This window comes from Euprymna scolopes, chromosome 27, assembly GCF_053919585.1.
Source record: "Euprymna scolopes isolate OS-2025 chromosome 27, ASM5391958v1, whole genome shotgun sequence".
Lineage (NCBI taxonomy): Eukaryota > Metazoa > Mollusca > Cephalopoda > Sepiida > Sepiolidae > Euprymna > Euprymna scolopes.
In genome coordinates this window covers 63,719,312-63,741,645 of record NC_136508.1, presented here as the reverse complement: position 1 = coordinate 63,741,645, position 22,334 = coordinate 63,719,312, and the positions used below count along the sequence as shown (strand labels likewise).

The window sequence follows — 22,334 nt, the reverse complement described above, 5'->3', positions numbered from 1 at the left end:
AGAATTATGGGGGTTCCTTAAAAGCTTGCCAAAGATTCCTTAAAGATATACCAATAAATCAATAGAGATTAATATGGGTTTACACATAGGTGAAACTGCATTTTTGTTTGCTTGTTTGTTTGGTTTTTTTTTTGGGTTTTTTTTCTGTTGTTGTCAAACCTACATTTACAAAATTATGAATAAACTGGAAAAGGGCTCAAGTTATGTTTTGATTAGTTAGAAAAATGTTGATTTTTTTTTTTTTTTTTTAATTATCTATAAATTTGAGAAAGACATTTTTTTTTTTTTAACCCAAACCGGTTATAAAAAAAAAATATTGTTTGCATTATAAAGGGAAAATGAATAAGATTGTAAAATATTTTCTGATGTAGGGGTTCCTTGGGATGTCAATATTATTGGAAGGTTTACATGAAGGTGAAATGGTTGAGAAATACTACTTTAGGGATGTGTGCAGAACAGGAGCCTTTGTTGGTATGGGCAGATTCAATAACAAGCTCATCTAATGTTGCCTTCTGACTGCTACTTCCCTTCTGGTATATATATGACCTGTTCTCTAACAGGTGTTCCAATCCCGGCAGCTGTGGGGGTTAATTACTTGACTTATTCACCTCCAGCGACATCAGTTTTTACAGCTTCACCCCAATGCTCAGTGAATTTTGGCTACAGACTGTCATGTGCGTGTGTTTGTGCTTGCACAGTTTCAACACGCAACATCCAAAATACAGTTCTCATCTTAGATGTTATTTTCATCACGTTTCAGCTGATGTAACGGCTGACCTTCATCAGGAGCATCTTGTCGAATTCAGATATCTTTAGTATCTTTTATCTGTATGGAATTTTAAACAGAATCTTTTTTTTTTAAGTCCATAAGGGGTAAGTTGCTTCAGCAGAATTTGTGGCGCAATGGCTATAAGTGCTAAGTTAATCAGTTCTAAATGACTCTCTTATTGATGTTGGAACTTCAATCCTAAGTACAGGCAATCCTAAGTATGAAAACAATTACCAATTGTTAAGACTTCTATCTGATCATTGTTGACAGAATAAGAAAAAACTCTACTCTGGGATAAATGATGATAACTGTTGTGGCCCAATGGATCACAAGTACGTCTGGTATGATTTTTTTGTTTTAAATAATTTTTTTTTTTCCAGAAAATATTGAAGAACTGTATGCTCAAGTCGATAAATCAAAGAAACCTCAAAAGCAAAATCGTAAGTTGAACCAATTTGTAAGTTGAACCAATTTGTAAGTTGAACCAATTTGTAAGTTGAACCAATTTGTAAGTTCAGTCAAAAATCGTAAGTTGAACTAAATATTATACAATAATTTTTTTGTAAATATTTGCTTAACTTTATATGTTTCCAATTACATTGAAAATTTGTTTTACGTTTACATATTTGTGATAATTTTAATCTAAATGGCAATAAAACTATAAGAATTAAAACTAAACTGAACACTGCAGTCTCCTCATTGATGAGAAAAGACATTTTGTTTCCAAACATCTATAGAAAATATTGAATTTCTAAATCTTATACAATAACTAGTGTTGAATTTTTAAATAGGAGGTTGTGCCTATAATATACCTTCCCCTTTTTAGAATCCTTTAAAGTATTCTAAAGAGACTGAAATTTGGAGAATATTTATTAACTGGTGCTTAATAGCTATTGTTAAAATTTAACTAAAATTGGAAGTATCTTAATTTTCACAAAGAGCTTCCACTTTGTTTTTACCTAATTTGCATCAAACAAAATTAAATTAAATGTAACTAACACTACCCCCCCCTCTCTACGCTTAAACATTTGAGTCCAAAATTCATAATGATTTGTTAATTAGTTTAGGAGTGGATCATATCCATACAAATATATAAACACATAATCATACATATGAATAGAAATAGATAAGTGCGCTTCTAGCAGTATCAGAATTTTTGTAGGAATTTTTGACACCCGTAACACGAAACTGCGAATACAATATAAAAATCTCGTAATTTCTCTGTTAAAAGTGGGTTATTTATTTTCTTTATGGATTATACTTCCAAAATAAACTATTACAGTTGTTTTAAAAGTAATAAAAATATTTTTATTTTTTTTTAAAACAGTAATGAATTTTCCGAACTCAATATTTTTCAATTTTTAAACTCAATATTTTTAAATTTTAAAAATCTATCAAAATTTTTCTATTGATTCTATTTTTACGATATTTTCAGGGTCAATGTGAAATTTTATGTTCTTTCCAATAAACCGAATATAATATTTTAGACAAACGTTTTTTTTAAATTCACGCCCCCCCATTTTCACGCCCCCCCATTTTCACGCCCCCCCATTTTGAAATGTCTATTAAAAAGTAAATAATTAATTTATGTTTAATAGGTTTATATATCACAAATTGAAGAGAAAAGGTCAATAAATAATATATTCAAATTTAAAACAAAAAAAAAAATCAGTTTTTTAGAAATTTACCTGTAAAGTCCGAAGTTTAAAACCTTATTTTATAAGAACACATTTTTTCTTTTTGTCTTTTTTTTTTTTTTTTAATGAAACCTTGGTCCTTGCTCCTTTAATTGAAAAAAAAATTAGGGCTTGAATTACATTTTTCGAGGAGTTATAAGCTTAGAAAGATAGGGGGTCGAATAATTTACGCCTCTCATTTTGAAATGTCTATTAAAAAGTAAATAATTAATTTATGTTTAATAGGTTTATATATCACAAATTGAAGAGAAAAGGTCAATAAATAATATATTCAAATTTAAAACAAAAAAAAAAAATCAGTTTTTTAGAAATTTACCTGTAAAGTCCGAAGTTTAAAACCTTTTTAAAAAAAAAAAAACACATTGTTTTGTTTTGTTTTTTTTTAAATAAAACCTTGGTCCTTACTCCTTTAATTGAAAAAAAAAATTAGGGCTTGAATTACATTTTTCGAGGAGTTATAAGCTTGGAAAGATGGGGTGGAATTATTCACTATTTTCACGAAATTTCTGACACTGCTAGTGCGCTTCTCTACTTCAAAAATTGAGAAGTTTAAAATAATTCTATGTTTATTTTCCAGCGAATGTCGAAGAACTGTATGCCCAAGTGGATAAATCAAAGAAACCTGAAAACAAAAATTGTAAGTTTTTTTTTTTTTTTTTTTTTTTACTCGCTTTCACCCCAAACAAGGCATATTGCCACTTGGACGTAAGGGGCTTCTAATTGGGATCATGACTAAGAAAGATTAAGATGTTGGTTTACATTGTATTTGAATTTCTGCATTAAATCAGCAGGAGCACATAACTAAAAATAGAATATCATTACAGTTTGCATATCAGTATAGTTTGGGAAGCAGGTAACAGGAAGGGAATTCCAAAGTGTAGCTGTTTGAGGAAAGAAACTATTAGAAGCTTTCTGACATTTAGGAACCGCAACAATGAAACCCTTATCCCTGAGTGGCTTCTGGGCCTTGATAAGTGGTGACCATCGTGTAAAAAAAAACAAAAAAAAAACAAGAGATTTTCTTGCTAAGCAGGTTTGTCGGGGATATGTACGTCGAGGGGTCACAAGTGCAACGAGTTCATCAGAACACATTTCATTAAAATACTTGTAAAACAAACACAGGGATGCAATATAGCGCCGATGGGACAGGGGTTGGAGCCTAGTTGACAAAGTGGGATATATTAGATTGAAGACCCTTTTTTTTTTTTTTTTGACGTTATCCAAGAGGGAGAGACTAGTGGTAGATGCACCAGCCCACATGTGGCAACAATACTCCATACATGGGGGAATGGTGGCTTATAGAGGTCTAGGATACTCTCAGGTGCGAGCAGTTGTCTAGCACGATAGAAGGAGCTCACCTTCCTCGCAGCAGCCTTCATAATGTCCTCAAGAACCGATCCTTAAATATCTTGCGTTGAGCATATTGGTGAGTGAAATAATAAACTGTCACTAGTGTATAATGCAATGCTCTTTGTGTAAACAAATGGATTTAAGGGGTTTGGACAATATTGATCATTGCAATTTCACAAACCTACTTCGCAACAGCCAAAATAGTGTAATGGTTACAAGTACCAGCTGTTGTAGAAATTTTATTTTTCTTTATTTACCTCCCCTTCCTTTCCCCCTTCTAATTGGTGCATTTTCTTCTCTCTTTCTCCCCTTCTTTTCTCCCCCTCTCTCTGTGAATCTGGTGCTGTGTCTCACAATATTCGATAACTGGCAGAAGAAAAGGAAAACGCCAGAGCGGTGTTGCGACTTTGGATTTACGACAGAGTAGATTTGCGGCCTCTGCTTTACACCAGAGCAGTGTTGCGACTTTGGAATTATGACAGAGTAAATTTGCGACCTCTGCTTTACACCAGAGCGGTGTTGCGACTTTGGAATTACGACAGAGTAGTTTTGCGGCCTCTGCTTTACACCTAAGCGGTGTTGCGACTTTGGAGTTACGACAGAGTAGTTTTGCGGCCTCTGCTTTACACCAGAACGGTGTTGCAACCTTCAAACGACAACGCCAGAGCAGTGTTGCGACCTTCGAACTAAAGCACCAGAGTGGTTTTGTGAACTTTTATATGCCAAAAGGAAAAAAAAGCAAGTAAAAAGTATATTTGTTAAAAGTGTTCTTTATGAAACGCCAGAGGGACTGATTTGGCAGCCCAGCTGAACTATACATTTCCTTCCTTTCCTATTTTTCTTTCTGATAAAATTTATACCGGTTTACCTTGGCCTTTATTTTTTATGTGATTAAATTTCTTTAGAACACTTAGTCTCGTGCAACGGGATAAAATTCCCGTTACTGTTGTCTGAGGCAATCAAATTTTGATCCTGACTCAAAGCAGTTCTTACTTTTAGCTGCACTGAAAAGATGTGATACAGTGAAACAGTCTGCCTGTGGATGGCTTATATATAACAAATAAATGACAAAAGTCTATATGGCAAATTTCAAGATGTTGACCATCTTGCAATTTATTCCTTTAAGTACGTTGACCATCTTACAATTTATTCCTTTAAGTACGTTGACATGCACAATTCTTGGCAGCACCTGTTTCGTAACGCAGAATCATTCATTTAATTATTATATTAATCAATAAATATATTCTACCATTAATTCATCAGAAGAAAAACACTTATGAAATTCATCAGAAGTAAACGAATGCATATGGGCATGATTGCAAAATCTGAAAATTGGGAGAGAAGATGCAATTACCCTTCATTTTTTCTTTTATTACGCCATGTTTGAATTTTCAAGTAAAGTCACTATTTATTTAATGAAATATTGCTGCAACATATGGATAGGTGCTATACAGAACACTCGCTCCTGATTTGTACAAAATATAAAATCAACTTTGAAATCTAGTAGCGGCAGATAATCTCTTCTCCTCCCTAAAATCTCTTTATCACAGAAAAGACATTACTAGTCTCACTCTGTTCTATCTTTATTTCCATGGAAGGTGCTCGACTGAACTCCAATGTTTGGTTCCTCCTTGTAAGACATTCACAGCAAGAACCCGTCCATCCACCACAACTGTTAAGAACTTTCCTTCCTCCCTCCATGTGCTTAATGTTAGCCAGAATTTCCATGAGTAGAGCTTCTTTGCAAGGGATTCCGGCACAACTGTGTCCCTACTAATTACTATATCTTCAAGTTCAATGTCAACAAATTCTTGTCATAAATTGCACCATAAGTAATGAAATGCAGTTTATAACAGTGATCAGTGTTAGTTCCTCTATAGTGTTCCTTATTTTTCAGCTCTTCAGAATTTCCATGAGTAGAGTTTCTTTGTAAGGGATTCCGGCAAAACTGTGTCCGTACTAATTAAAATATCTTCAAGTTTAATGTCAACAAATTCTTGTCATAAATTGCACCATAAGTAATGAAATAACAGTGATCAGTGTTAGTTCCTCTATAGTGTTCCTTATTTTTCAGCTCTCTCGTTAACCTTTATCCTCGATTAGCTCTTGGTTTTGATAATTGGTGAAAATAAGAGAATAAGAAATGTATGTATTTCTCTATTTTATGAATTTATACAGTTTGTTTGAAATAATGTTATGTTTATTTTCTAGCCAATATCGAAGCATTGTATGCCCAAGTTGATAAATCGAAGAAACCTCAAGACAAAAACCGTAAGTTCAGCAAAAAATTATAAATTGAATTAAAAATCATAATTTAAAAAAAGAATCGTAGGTTGAACCGGGAATACTAAGTTAAACCAGAAATTATAAATTGAACCAGAACTTGTAAATTGAATCAAACCTCATTAGTTGAACTAGGGTTTTCGGACGTTGAACTGGGACTCGTGAGTTGGACTGAATGCCATGAGTTGAACCAGAGCTCGTAAGTTAAACCAGGAATGGTAGGTTGAACTAAATCACAAGTTGAACAAAGTGTGAATAATTTCTTCATTTTACATCTTAGTAACTAAATATGCAGACTTATTATCATTTACTAATTTAAATATCTGTGATAATAATAATAATCCAATAAATATCTGTGATAATAATAATCCAATAAATATCTGTGATAATAATAATCCAATAAATATCTGTGATAATAATAATCCAATAAATATCTGTGATAATAATAATCCAATAAATATCTGTGATAATAATAATCCAATAAATATCTGTGATAATAATAATCCAATAAATATCTGTGATAATAATAATAATCCAATAAATATGTGATAACAATAATCCAATAAATATCTGTGATAATAATAATAATCCAATAAATATGTGATAATAATAATCCAATAAATATCTGTGATAATAATAATCCAATAAATATGTGATAATAATAATCCAATAAATATCTGTGATAATAATAATAATCCAATAAATATCTGTGATAATAATAATCCAATAAATATCTGTGATAATAATAATCCAATAAATATCTGTGATAATAATAATAATCCAATAAATATGTGATAACAATAATCCAATAAATATCTGTGATAATAATAATAATCCAATAAATATGTGATAATAATAATCCAATAAATATCTGTGATAATAATAATAATCCAATAAATATGTGATAATAATAATCCAATAAATATATGTGATGATAATAATCCAATAAATATCTGTGATAATAATAATCCAATAAATATCTGTGATAATAATAATCCAATAAATATCTGTGATAATAATAATCCAATAAATATCTGTGATAATAATAATCCAATAAATATCTGTGATAATAATAATCCAATACATATCTGTGATAATAATAATAATCCAATAAATATGTGATAACAATAATCCAATAAATATCTGTGATAATAATAATAATCCAATAAATATGTGTGATAATAATAATAATCCAATAAATATGTGATGACAATAATCCAATAAATATCTGTGATAATAATAATAATCCAATAAATATCTGTGATAATAATAATAATCCAATAAATATGTGATAACAATAATCCAATAAATATCTGTGATAATAATAATCCAATACATATCTGTGATAATAATAATAATCCAATAAATATGTGATAACAATAATCCAATAAATATCTGTGATAATAATAATAATCCAATACATATCTGTGATAATAATAATAATCCAATAAATATGTGATAACAATAATCCAATAAATATCTGTGATAATAATAATAATCCAATAAATATCTGTGATAATAATAATAATCCAATAAATATGTGATAACAATAATCCAATAAATATCTGTGATAATAATAATAATCCAATACATATCTGTGATAATAATAATAATCCAATAAATATGTGATAACAATAATCCAATAAATATCTGTGATAATAATAATAATCCAATAAATATCTGTGATAATAATAATCCAATAAATATGTGTGATAATAATAATAATCCAATAAATATGTGATAACAATAATCCAATAAATATCTGTGATAATAATAATAATCCAATAAATATGTGATAATAATAATCCAATAAATATATGTGATAATAATAATAATCCAATAAATATGTGATAATAATAATCCAATAAATATATGTGATAATAATAATCCAATAAATATCTGTGATAATAATAATAATCCAATAAATATGTGATAATAATAATCCAATAAATATCTGTGATAATAATAATAATCCAATAAATATGTGATAATAATAATCCAATAAATATCTGTGATAATAATAATAATCCAATAAATATGTGATAATAATAATCCAATAAATATATGTGATGATAATAATCCAATAAATATCTGTGATAATAATAATCCAATAAATATCTGTGATAATAATAATCCAATAAATATCTGTGATAATAATAATCCAATAAATATCTGTGATAATAATAATCCAATAAATATCTGTGATAATAATAATCCAATAAATATCTGTGATAATAATAATCCAATACATATCTGTGATAATAATAATCCAATACATATCTGTGATAATAATAATAATCCAATAAATATCTGTGATAATAATAATCCAATAAATATCTGTGATAATAATAATCCAATACATATCTGTGATAATAATAATAATCCAATAAATATGTGATAACAATAATCCAATAAATATCTGTGATAATAATAATAATCCAATAAATATGTGTGATAATAATAATAATCCAATAAATATGTGATAACAATAATCCAATAAATATCTGTGATAATAATAATAATCCAATAAATATCTGTGATAATAATAATAATCCAATAAATATGTGATAACAATAATCCAATAAATATCTGTGATAATAATAATCCAATACATATCTGTGATAATAATAATAATCCAATAAATATGTGATAACAATAATCCAATAAATATCTGTGATAATAATAATAATCCAATACATATCTGTGATAATAATAATAATCCAATAAATATGTGATAACAATAATCCAATAAATATCTGTGATAATAATAATCCAATAAATATGTGTGATAATAATAATAATCCAATAAATATGTGATAACAATAATCCAATAAATATCTGTGATAATAATAATAATCCAATACATATCTGTGATAATAATAATAATCCAATAAATATGTGATAACAATAATCCAATAAATATCTGTGATAATAATAATAATCCAATAAATATCTGTGATAATAATAATAATCCAATAAATATGTGATAACAATAATCCAATAAATATCTGTGATAATAATAATAATCCAATAAATATGTGATAATAATAATCCAATAAATATCTGTGATAATAATAATAATCCAATAAATATCTGTGATAATAATAATCCAATAAATATCTGTGATAATAATAATCCAATAAATATCTGTGATAATAATAATCCAATAAATATCTGTGATAATAATAATAATCCAATAAATATCTGTGATAATAATAATCCAATAAATATCTGTGATAATAATAATCCAATAAATATCTGTGATAATAATAATCCAATAAATATCTGTGATAATAATAATCCAATAAATATCTGTGATAATAATAATAATCCAATAAATATCTGTGATAATAATAATCCAATAAATATCTGTGATAATAATAATCCAATACATATCTGTGATAATAATAATAATCCAATAAATATCTGTGATAATAATAATCCAATAAATATCTGTGATAATAATAATCCAATAAATATCTGTGATAATAATAATAATCCAATAAATATCTGTGATAATAATAATCCAATAAATATCTGTGATGATAATAATCCAATAAATATCTGTGATAATAATAATCCAATAAATATCTGTGATAATAATAATCCAATAAATATCTGTGATAATAATAATCCAATAAATATCTGTGATAATAATAATCCAATAAATATCTGTGATAATAATAATCAAATAAATATCTGTGATAATAATAATCCAATAAATATCTGTGATAATAATAATCCAATAAATATCTGTGATAATAATAATCCAATAAATATCTGTGATAATAATAATCCAATAAATATCTGTGATGATAATAATCCAATAAATATCTGTGATGATAATAATCCAATAAATATCTGTGATGATAATAATCCAATAAATATCTGTGATAATAATAATCCAATAAATATCTGTGATGATAATAATCCAATAAATATCTGTGATAATAATAATCCAATAAATATCTGTGATAATAATAATAATCCAATAAATATGTGATAATAATAATCCAATAAATATCTGTGATAATAATAATCCAATAAATATCTGTGATAATAATAATAATCCAATAAATATCTGTGATAATAATAATCCAATAAATATCTGTGATAATAATAATCCAATAAATATCTGTGATAATAATAATCCAATAAATATCTGTGATAATAATAATCCAATACATATCTGTGATAATAATAATAATCCAATAAATATCTGTGATAATAATAATCCAATAAATATCTGTGATAATAATAATCCAATAAATATCTGTGATAATAATAATCAAATAAATATCTGTGATAATAATAATCCAATAAATATCTGTGATAATAATAATCCAATAAATATCTGTGATAATAATAATCCAATAAATATCTGTGATAATAATAATCCAATAAATATCTGTGATGATAATAATCCAATAAATATCTGTGATGATAATAATCCAATAAATATCTGTGATGATAATAATCCAATAAATATCTGTGATAATAATAATCCAATAAATATCTGTGATGATAATAATCCAATAAATATCTGTGATAATAATAATCCAATAAATATCTGTGATAATAATAATAATCCAATAAATATGTGATAATAATAATCCAATAAATATCTGTGATAATAATAATCCAATAAATATCTGTGATAATAATAATAATCCAATAAATATCTGTGATAATAATAATCCAATAAATATCTGTGATAATAATAATCCAATAAATATCTGTGATAATAATAATCCAATAAATATCTGTGATAATAATAATCCAATACATATCTGTGATAATAATAATAATCCAATAAATATCTGTGATAATAATAATAATCCAATAAATATCTGTGATAATAATAATAATCCAATAAATATCTGTGATAATAATAATAATCCAATAAATATGTGATAATAATAATCCAATAAATATATGTGATGATAATAATCCAATAAATATCTGTGATAATAATAATCCAATAAATATCTGTGATAATAATAATCCAATAAATATCTGTGATAATAATAATCCAATAAATATCTGTGATGATAATAATCCAATAAATATCTGTGATGATAATAATCCAATAAATATCTGTGATGATAATAATCCAATAAATATCTGTGATGATAATAATCCAATAAATATCTGTGATGATAATAATCCAATAAATATCTGTGATAATAATAATCCAATAAATATCTGTGATGATAATAATCCAATAAATATCTGTGATAATAATAATCCAATAAATATCTGTGATAATAATAATAATCCAATAAATATGTGATAATAATAATCCAATAAATATCTGTGATAATAATAATCCAATAAATATCTGTGATAATAATAATAATCCAATAAATATCTGTGATAATAATAATCCAATAAATATCTGTGATAATAATAATCCAATAAATATCTGTGATAATAATAATCCAATAAATATCTGTGATAATAATAATCCAATAAATATCTGTGATAATAATAATAATCCAATAAATATCTGTGATAATAATAATAATCCAATAAATATCTGTGATAATAATAATAATCCAATAAATATCTGTGATAATAATAATAATCCAATAAATATGTGATAATAATAATCCAATAAATATATGTGATGATAATAATCCAATAAATATCTGTGATAATAATAATCCAATAAATATCTGTGATAATAATAATCCAATAAATATCTGTGATAATAATAATCCAATAAATATCTGTGATGATAATAATCCAATAAATATCTGTGATGATAATAATCCAATAAATATCTGTGATGATAATAATCCAATAAATATCTGTGATGATAATAATCCAATAAATATCTGTGATGATAATAATCCAATAAATATCTGTGATAATAATAATCCAATAAATATCTGTGATAATAATAATCCAATAAATATCTGTGATGATAATAATCCAATAAATATCTGTGATAATAATAATCCAATAAATATCTGTGATAATAATAATCCAATAAATATCTGTGATAATAATAATCCAATACATATCTGTGATAATAATAATAATCCAATAAATATCTGTGATAATAATAATAATCCAATAAATATCTGTGATAATAATAATAATCCAATAAATATCTGTGATAATAATAATAATCCAATAAATATCTGTGATAATAATAATAATCCAATAAATATGTGATAATAATAATTCAATAAATATATGTGATGATAATAATCCAATAAATATCTGTGATAATAATAATCCAATAAATATCTGTGATAATAATAATCCAATAAATATCTGTGATAATAATAATCCAATAAATATCTGTGATGATAATAATCCAATAAATATCTGTGATGATAATAATCCAATAAATATCTGTGATGATAATAATCCAATAAATATCTGTGATGATAATAATCCAATAAATATCTGTGATAATAATAATCCAATAAATATCTGTGATGATAATAATCCAATAAATATCTGTGATAATAATAATCCAATAAATATCTGTGATAATAATAATAATCCAATAAATATGTGATAATAATAATCCAATAAATATCTGTGATAATAATAATCCAATAAATATCTGTGATAATAATAATAATCCAATAAATATCTGTGATAATAATAATCCAATAAATATCTGTGATAATAATAATCCAATAAATATCTGTGATAATAATAATCCAATAAATATCTGTGATAATAATAATCCAATAAATATCTGTGATGATAATAATCCAATAAATATCTGTGATAATAATAATCCAATAAATATCTGTGATAATAATAATAATCCAATAAATATGTGATAATAATAATCCAATAAATATATGTGATGATAATAATCCAATAAATATCTGTGATAATAATAATCCAATAAATATCTGTGATAATAATAATCCAATAAATATATGTGATGATAATAATCCAATAAATATCTGTGATAATAATAATCCAATAAATATCTGTGATAATAATAATCCAATAAATATCTGGCCAAAGATTAGAATATACAAAAGGGAATTGATCACTTATCACTTTTTTTTTGTTTTTTTACAAAGTAGTCACCACTTATCAAGGCCCAGAGGTCACTCAAGGATAAGAGTTAAAGAGTGTACTGTAGTCAATGAGACAATATCGCTACAAAGATGTAACAAAGCGGCACCTGAAGGTGGTGAATATCAAGAGTTGGGAGGAACAAGCCAAAGAAAGGAGTAGCTGGCGGAACAGTCTCCACAAAGAGAAGGAAGAAATAAGAAAGATTGGAGAAGCCTTAGAGCTGAGACACTATCGACAACACATATGCAGTGCCTATGACCGGACGTTTCACACCGAAAGAAGATTATGCCAACACCGAGAGATAAAGCACCGAGGCCATGACTAGTCATCATCAACACTGATGGGCTGCATGATAATGATGATATCTGATATACGATGGATATTATTTCATAGAAATGTCAATAAACTTACATTTACTGTGTGTTATTTAAAAAAAAGTAATGTTTTGCACTCTCCAGAAACTTATCAGCTTTATCAAAACATATTTGTTGATTAAATATATTTCTCATTCTGTGGAATTTCCACGGTTCCTGCTAGTTGTTTCTTATTATACTAGAACTGAATCAATGATCGCTTGTTTCCCGAAATCTTTTTTTTTTTTTTACACGGTGGTCACCACTTATCAAGGCCCGGAAGTCACTCAGGGATAAGGGTTATTGCAAGTACAGTACATTAGTGTGGAGATTTGAAAGTGTTTACTTAAGGGGACGGTTCATTAGGAATTTGTTAACATTGGACTTGAAGACATCCAAGTTGTAGTCAGGTGGGAAGCAGGCAGACGGAACAGAGTTCCATAGGCGTGCAGTTCTAAAAAAGAAGCTTTGTTCATGGAATCCACGTTTTGATTTAGGCACAGATAAAGAGTGGGGGAAATTTTTCACAGTGGATTCATCTAGACGGGTGTTTTTCGTGAAAGATTGGCGAAGGGGGGCCAGAGATTGGAGTTCAGACGAGCACTTGTTCCAAAAATTTTAATTACACATAATAAGTGTCATGGTTCCATCTTTGTTTTGTAGTTTTTTACTTTTAGCTGAACATACGTACAGACAACTTCCTTTTATACAAAAGAATGCAGACCCCACAATATGATTGGTATTAATTAAAAGTAAAACACATTTTCTTTTTATAAAATATATCAGCTTTATCAAAACATATTTGTTGGTTAAATATATTTCTCATTCTGCCCTTTATATAATAGAATGCAGACTCCACAATGTTATTGATATTAATAAAAAGTAAAACTTGTTAGTGTTCAATATTACTAGAAGTTTGTTTTAAAAATTTTATATTTTTTCAGCGTTTATTAAGTTTCTGAATTATGGAATTTCTATGCATTTAGCACTCATAATTAACATATTCCACTTAAAAAATAATTTAAATTTTTTTTTTTTTTTTCAGTTTTGGATGGAAATAATTCCTTATATGCAAATGTTGATCAGCTTACCTCTGATAACAAAGGTGAGTTGATTCATTTGAAATACTTTTAGAATATATTGTGGGATCTTCTCTCTCTCTCTCTCTCTCTCTCTCCCCCCCCCTCAAATTGGCAATTTTTCTCTTTCTCTCTCAATCTCTCGCCTTCAATCTGTTTTTCTCTCTCGCTCTGTCCCTCTTTCTCTTTTATTTCTCTATTTCTTTCTTTCTTTCTCTGTCCCTCTTTCTCTGTCTCTCTCTCTCAATCTTTCTCTCTGTCTTTCTTCCTTTCTTTTCTATCTCAATCGTTCTTTCTCTATTTTCTATCTCTCCCTTTCACTCTCTTTCTCTCTATATTGTCTATCTCTCCCTTTCACTCTCTTTCTCTCTCTCTCCCTCCCTTCTCTTTCTCTCCGTCATTTTCATTCTTTCTCTCTCTCTCACACTCCCTCCCTCCCTCCCTCTCTCAATCTGACAATTTTTCCCTCTCGATTTTTTCTCTCTTTTTTTCTCTCTTTTTTTCTCTATCTTTCTCTTCTTTTCTATCCCTCTTTCTCTCTCTTTATCTCAATCTTTCTCTATCTATCTCCCCCTTTCTCTCCCTCTCTCTAAACACTTGACATGGTTCAAACTTAGTCAGTCAGTCATTATGGGCTCACTATAGATTCCAAGTATTGCTTACTATGGATGCAATAGAAAACAAAACCCTGTACTAAGATCTAACACAACTTTTCATGAGTAAGATTTTATGATGAATCTAATAGATACAAACACTTCATAGCAAAATCTATTAGATTCATCATAAAATCTTACGTAATATCGTTCATAATGATGATACAACCCTCCCGGGCATTATCTCCCATTAATAAATGATGTGCTATGATGTTATTTGAGGGTTTTTTTTTTTTTTTCAATATTCTTCAGCTACATGTTCGTTCACTATGATACCATCCTTCCAGGCATTATCTCCTATGATTAAGTGATGTGTTATCATACCATTTCAAATTTCAGTTTCATTATTCTTTATTTGCAGTGAAAAAGAAAGTTGTTAAAAAAAACCCTCCTGTGCCGCTTAAGCCTAAACCTAAACCTAAACCAAGTAAGTAAAAAAAAAAAATCTTCTATTTTTTTCATTGATGTAAGCATTGTGTAAATTTGAATTGGAAGTTTAGAAGTGAATACAATGCAGAATTTTTGGAACTTCTACACTACTAGGATGGAATCACTTTTTTGGTTTTCTGTTGAGATATGGGAAGAGTGCGTAGTAAGGGCAAACAAATGCAATTTCAGGACCGAATCGAAAATAAATCTGTGTTTTATTTATTAATGCATGTTTTTTTTTGTTTTTTTGTTTTGTTTTTTTTGTTGAGAAAGATTTGTCTTTTTAATAAATATAAGAAATTTACAATAACACAAAATAGTTTTTTAAAAACAAAATAGACATTTTTTTTAATCTTTAATAAAACATGAACATAAAGTTTAGTTAACACATTTCTGGAATTCAAATAAATATAAGAAATTTATAATAACACAAAACTGATGTTTTTGTTTTTTGTTGGGTTTTTTTAAACAAAATAGACATTTCAATAATTCATAATCATGTTTTATAAAAAATAAAAAAATATCTATTTTGTTAAACAGAAACACAAAAAAAAAAAAATTGTGTTCTAAGTATCTTATATTTATTATAATTCCAGAAATGTGTTCCAAAAACCTTTATGTTCATGTTTTATTAAAAATTTTAAAAATATCTATTTTTCATATTTATATTTTTTCATATTTTTCATGTTATAACATTTCTAAATTTTTGAGATGAGGATTGGTAATTTGAATTCATCGGACTACTGTTCTCGTCTTGAGTGTAATTTTCATCACGCAAAGATGAGAATAGAAGTCCGCTGAATTCAAATTACCAATCCTCATCTCAAAAATTTAGAAATGTTATAACATCTATTTGGTGTTAAAAAAAAAAAAAAAAACGTCACTTGTGCACAATTGGAACCAGACGTAACAATGTCCGATTACGGCCACCGAGATATATATCTATATCTCGGTGGGTATGGTCATTGGTCCGATCGGCTTTGCTCAGAACATATGCGCTCGGGTTTGATTGTAATGTGCATTGCAAAGTAGCAGACGAACTTTTCGAAACAAAAATTGGAAGGAAATCAAAATCATTGAATTCATTAAGCAGCACATACCTGTAACAGCCCTTTTCTGAAAACTGTATAAACAAAAAAAAATGAATATCTCCAGCTTGGAAAAATATTTGAAGCCGGAACCAATAGTTTCATATTGTTAAGAAAAAAAAAATTAATTGCTGACTCCCCCCCCCCCAAAAAAACTGCGTTTCCTGTGGTGAGAATTGCATCATCGCCAAAAGAAGATCAGAGAAGAATGGATGTGGGTAGAGATGCATGCGCATGCAATGCACCCCCAACCTACTTATGTTAAGAACAGCTTTCGGAATAGTCACCCCTCCTTAACCTCCACCATTACCGAAAAAAAAAAAAAAAATTTATTAACCTTTTCTCTTGAAAATAAAAAAAAAGTTTCTTTAATTGTTACACAGAAACTTAAAAAAAAAAAAAAACTTTGTTTATCTGTTTTGTTTTGAACTTTTTCATTGGACAAAAAACAAAACAAATTACAGTAAAAAAAAAATAAATAAATTACAAAAAAAAAAATTGTTACAGTAGGTCGTTGTTTTTTGGTTTATTTCTTCTGTTAGAATTATGTTCTTTTTGTGCCTTTCATTTTTTTAACAGCGTTTGTTACGCGCTTTCATAATCGGCAAAGCTCGATCGTTAACGTCATGCTCCAAGCAACACCGATCGGACGTTGAGTTACGCCTAGTTCAAATTATGCACAAGTACCCCCCCCAAAAAAAAAAACTTTATTTTGTGTCATGATAAGTTTCTTATATTTATTTAAAAAATCACTTTCTAAAAAAAAAATAAAACACACACACACACACACACACACATTAAAAAAGAAAAAAAAAACATTAATTTTCGATTTGAACCTAAAATTGCATTTGTCTGCCCCTGCTATGCACTCTCCCCATGTCCCAACTGAAAATTAAAAAAAAGTGATTCCATCTTAGTAGTGCACAAGTGCCGAATTTCTTTTTTAAATAAACATTTATTTATTTAAATATTTAAAATCAAAAACATTATTTATTCAAAAATTTAAAATCAAAAGCATTAAAAAAAAATCTGTGTGCTTTTGTGTGAATTTCACGTAGGAGATAGGCCATAAAGGACACGAAATTTGCAAGACACTTTGAATGGATTTCTCGATTCTGTCTGTGATTACATGTGATGCGCTTTTGCATGCCAATTTTTCAAGTAATCCATCCTCCTTGACCGAGGCAAATCAGGAATTTGAAATAGTGAATTACACTTTGCCATAAAAGGGAGTTCATATCAGAAATTGTGCCGAATCAGTTATTTCTTATACCGAGTTATTTCTTATCCCGACTGGAAATTAATTCAAGCTCCCCACAATGGGGATTCGGTCACAGAAAACATGAGTTCCTGATAATGCCCTCTGCTGGATAAGGTGGGAAAGTTCCCTTGAATTGGGGCATTCAACACGACTTTAAAGATGGAAACTGAAAAAGTGTGTCTTAATTTTGTATGATTTTAATAAGACAATGCGCGTCATATGTCATTTAAAACAAAAAAAAGCGGGGGGGGGGGGGGGCAAACGTTCAATGCAACTCCCAAAATGCAATAGCGGAAGTGCTCTAGGTAATTTCAGCAGTTGACTTTTTAGCTTACAAATTTAAATTTACACAGCGCTTACATCAATGGAAAAAAATCTCTAATTTATTTCATGCAATTCTCGCATGATTCTTCTGGTTGGAATATTTGAAGAAAAAAAGAAAAAGAACAATCACGCAAATTTTGCTTTTCTGGTGAAAAATAAAAACTGTTGAAGACAAATAGCATCAAAACTAAGTTAATTAAAAATTTTTAGTTTAAATGTTTACTTAAACTACAACGGAACACCGACTAATAAAATTTGTTTTTTTAGGGGTTTTCAGGGTCGCTGGCAACGAATTTGATAAACTCGTCACAAATTTACTGTTAACGCTAATGCACGATCGTTTTTTTACTGAAATGTGTGCACGCACGTAGTCACGTGGCGTTGCACAAGGCGCATGAATACATGGCAGACATTTTAAATTACAAGAAATACTTTTCATTAAATAAAAAAAATAATTTTCACCTAATTTAATAAAAATAATGCTGTCAGAAAGAAGTTTTTATGAGCGGTTTACAAAAACATATTTTATGTTTTTTGTTCTTTTTTTTATTTTTTTGAGGGAGTATTCAATTGTATAGTTTTTAACGGATGCTTCTGCAGTTTAATTAACCGTTTTTCCGTAAGTAACGCACCGACATTAACCGAGCAGAAGAACCGTTTAATATTTCACAAAAATTCTGTTTACATTGGGGGGGGGGTGAGGTCGTAAAACTATGTAACAACACAAAAACATGAACCACATTTTTTTTTTTTGAAAACTTTCTTGTTATTTCAAATATTCGCTAAAGATTCCTCCACGATGTGACAAGTCACTTTACTACACGCATGCGCATCATTTAAGAAAACACTACTGCGATGGGTTTGATTATCAGATTCGTTGTCAGCAACCTCAAATACACCCCCCCCCCAAAAAAAAAAAATTATTGGTCGCTGTTCCGTTGTAGTTAAAGTAAACATTTAGCAATTTTTAAATTAAATGTCTATTAAAAAAATAGGGCTTATTTTACAATTCAGAGATAAGTGGTAAAAATTTAAATATATAACAAATAAATGTTAGCAAAGGCAAGATAATTTACTCTTCTACCTAACTGGAAAAGATTTTGGTCACTTTAAAACGATTTTACTCACTTTAAAACATTTAATCGGTTCGAAAAACGTGTAGTGTCGAGCGTTAGGTACAAACAAGAAAAATGGCGGCGAGCTGACATCTAAGTATGTGAAAGTTTGATAATGACTTTAAAATAAAAAATTATACAAAATACTGTTGTCATGGTAACATATATTAGGTGGATTTCTCAGTATTTTTGCGCTGTTTTACAGTTTGTCATTGCGCAGAGGGAGACAACTCTCGTTTACTAAAAGATTCGTTTTTTTTTTTTTCATCCATAATTTAAGACGCGATATTTTTTTATTAAATCAAAACATTAAAAAAAAAGAAAAAAAAAGAAAAGAAAGCTGCGATGATTTTTTTTTTTTAATGTAACAAAGTGGCACTGGATAACAGTCAAAATGAACGAATCTTTTAGTAAACGAGAGTTGTTTCCCTCTACACTGTGACAGTCTGTAAAACAGCGCCAGTTTTTTTGTTTTTTTTTATAATTTTTCTTTTTTTTTTAACTTTTAAATAAATAAATAAATAAATAAATGTCTATTAAAAAAATGATTTACATTGTATTGGTTTCTTAATTTTCAAATTCCAATTTCATTTTTAAACTGCTACAATGAACGAAATATTATAAACATTTTCTAGTCTCAAACTTCCTCGAGCCCACTAGTTCTTACTTGCGTGTTTTCCCACGAGGAAAAAGTTCGATTAAATGTTTTTATTTTTATTTTATTTTTTTTATTTATTTATTTATTTTTATTTTATTTTTATTTATTTTTTTGGAGAGAGAGAGAGAGAGAGAGAGAGAGAGAGAGAGAGAGAGAGAGGGGGCACTCGATTAAACCAAAATAAGAACTGCCTTAGTGCCTTACTCATAGATATAGACTTTGGTCCTAGGTTCACTACGTCCAAGTTTATTATTAATGTATTAGTAATATTTTTTAATGTATTTATTTGCTTCCCCACCAAAGCAAATTAGGTGCAAGGCCATTTTTAATGTGGGGTAAAAACCAGCTCCCCTAAAAGTAGGCAAAAAGGGGGCACTCTCACTCTGGTTACCAAAAATAATAATTGTCCCAGTATAGAGGGTTTCCCCTCCATTGACTGGTACAAATGATCTTAAGTGCAGCATCGGCAGAACAGATACTACACTTTGATCCCGGCCCGAAGGCCAAGAACAACAGGGTGTTTATTTGCTCCTCCACCGAGCAAATTAGGCACAAGGCCGATTTTTAATGTGAGGAATGAAATGGGGACCAGCTCCCCGGAAAGTAGGGGAGCTGGATGGTGACAATTGGTATGAAGGGTTGCCCCTACATTGACCAAGGTCTTATATGTGGGGTTGCCCCCACATATGGTCTTTGCTTGCAGTATCTGCCGAAACAGATACTACACTTTGATCCTGGCCCGAAGGCCAAGAACAACAGAAAAAAGGCAAGCTTGTAATAGTAATATTTTTTCACAAATAGATATGAAGTACAAAGGGGAATAACTCCTAACCACAGTTACTTCCCTTCTCATTTTTCTCAGCTTTTCAAACTATCTATTAATCGTTAGTCTCTATTTACTGGCCTCCTCGCAAGGCCAGAGTTAGGAACAAAAAGAATTCTTAATATGGAAAAATTACAGCTCCGCTAAATACAGGATTCTACGTAGTGACAAAACTAGAAATTGCTGCAATTTAGAAGTTTGGTGACAGAACAGATCCTACGCTTTGATCCTAGTCAAAAGATAAAAGATCTTTTATTAGTTTTTTTTTGGTAAATAAAAACTATTTTTCGAAATAAATAAAACATTAGGTGTATGTATGTGTGTGTGTGCCTGTGTGAAAATATTCAACCGTTAAACTCATAAACAACTGGTCACACAACACTGAAATTAACAGGAAATAGTAATTATACACCAACAATAGTTTAGAGCAAGTAAAATCTTTGTTTGGATTTATGAATAACACATATAGAAATATGTCGGTAAGTTGAAATACAAAATGTTCATTTCAACTTGCCGGCATATTTCTATTATTTCTGCGCATGCGAAAATTATATCATGACTTGAAGTGGTTTAATTTCAATTGTTTCTTATCTATCTGTCAATAGCTAAAACGGTAGGCAAAACAGCTGAAGTGCTAAATGTTTTGGTTTCAATTCTATCTGATGGCACCCAAGTCATTTTTTCTGCTATTGAAATGAGTACTATATGTTAGGCACAATGTAATATTCAATAAATAATTTGCTCTGAAATACGAAATCTGTATGAATTAAAATATATTTAAGTGTATTTTATGACCGGACAAGGAGAGGCAAACCTCATTAGTCTTTTAAATAAATCTCTTATAAAAAAAAATGTTCATTTTTTTTTTTCTTCTTTTAGATCCTGATTCAACAAAAGATATTTATGAAAATCTTGAGATGAAACAAAATAAGGTATAAAACTTTGTTTCTATGATATGAATTTACTTTTTCTAGAATTAAAATTTTGTTTCTGTAAAAAACTTTGTTTTTAGAATTAAAATTTTTTGTCTATAATAAACGCTTTTTTTTTACTGTAATTGAAATTTTGTTTCTATAATTAAAAATTTGTTTTAATAATTAAAATTTTATTTTTATAAATAGAATTGTTTCTATAATTAAAAATTTGCTTTAATAATTAAAATTTTATTTTTATAAATAGAATTGTTTCTATAATTAAAACTTTGCTTTAATAATTAAAATTTTATTTTTATAAATAGAATTGTTTCTATAATTAAAAATTTATTTTTTTACAATTAAAAGGTTGTTTTATAAAAGCAAAGTAATATTATTATAATTAAAATTTGTTTATATAATTAACATTGTATTTTCTATAATTAAAAATTACTTTGTTTCTGTAATTAAAATTTTGTTTT

At 28.1% G+C, this 22,334-nt stretch overlaps 1 protein-coding gene across 4 annotated transcripts in view; it reads left to right on the top strand.

Annotated features, from left to right (window-relative positions):
- LOC145248869 (uncharacterized) overlaps window positions 1–22,334 on the top strand; it is a 402,247-nt gene that overhangs the window by 365,288 nt on the left and 14,625 nt on the right. For 3 of the 4 annotated variants that reach the window (XM_080110617.1, XM_080110620.1, XM_080110618.1), the window contains 6 exons: window positions 1,150–1,209; window positions 3,044–3,103; window positions 6,028–6,087; window positions 14,557–14,616; window positions 15,605–15,670; window positions 21,821–21,873. In XM_080110617.1, the coding sequence (XP_079966743.1) occupies window positions 1,150–1,209; window positions 3,044–3,103; window positions 6,028–6,087; window positions 14,557–14,616; window positions 15,605–15,670; window positions 21,821–21,873 (359 nt within the window). The remainder of the gene's footprint in view (window positions 1–1,149; window positions 1,210–3,043; window positions 3,104–6,027; window positions 6,088–14,556; window positions 14,617–15,604; window positions 15,671–21,820; window positions 21,874–22,334) is intronic. The other variant, XM_080110619.1, reaches the window with a different exon arrangement.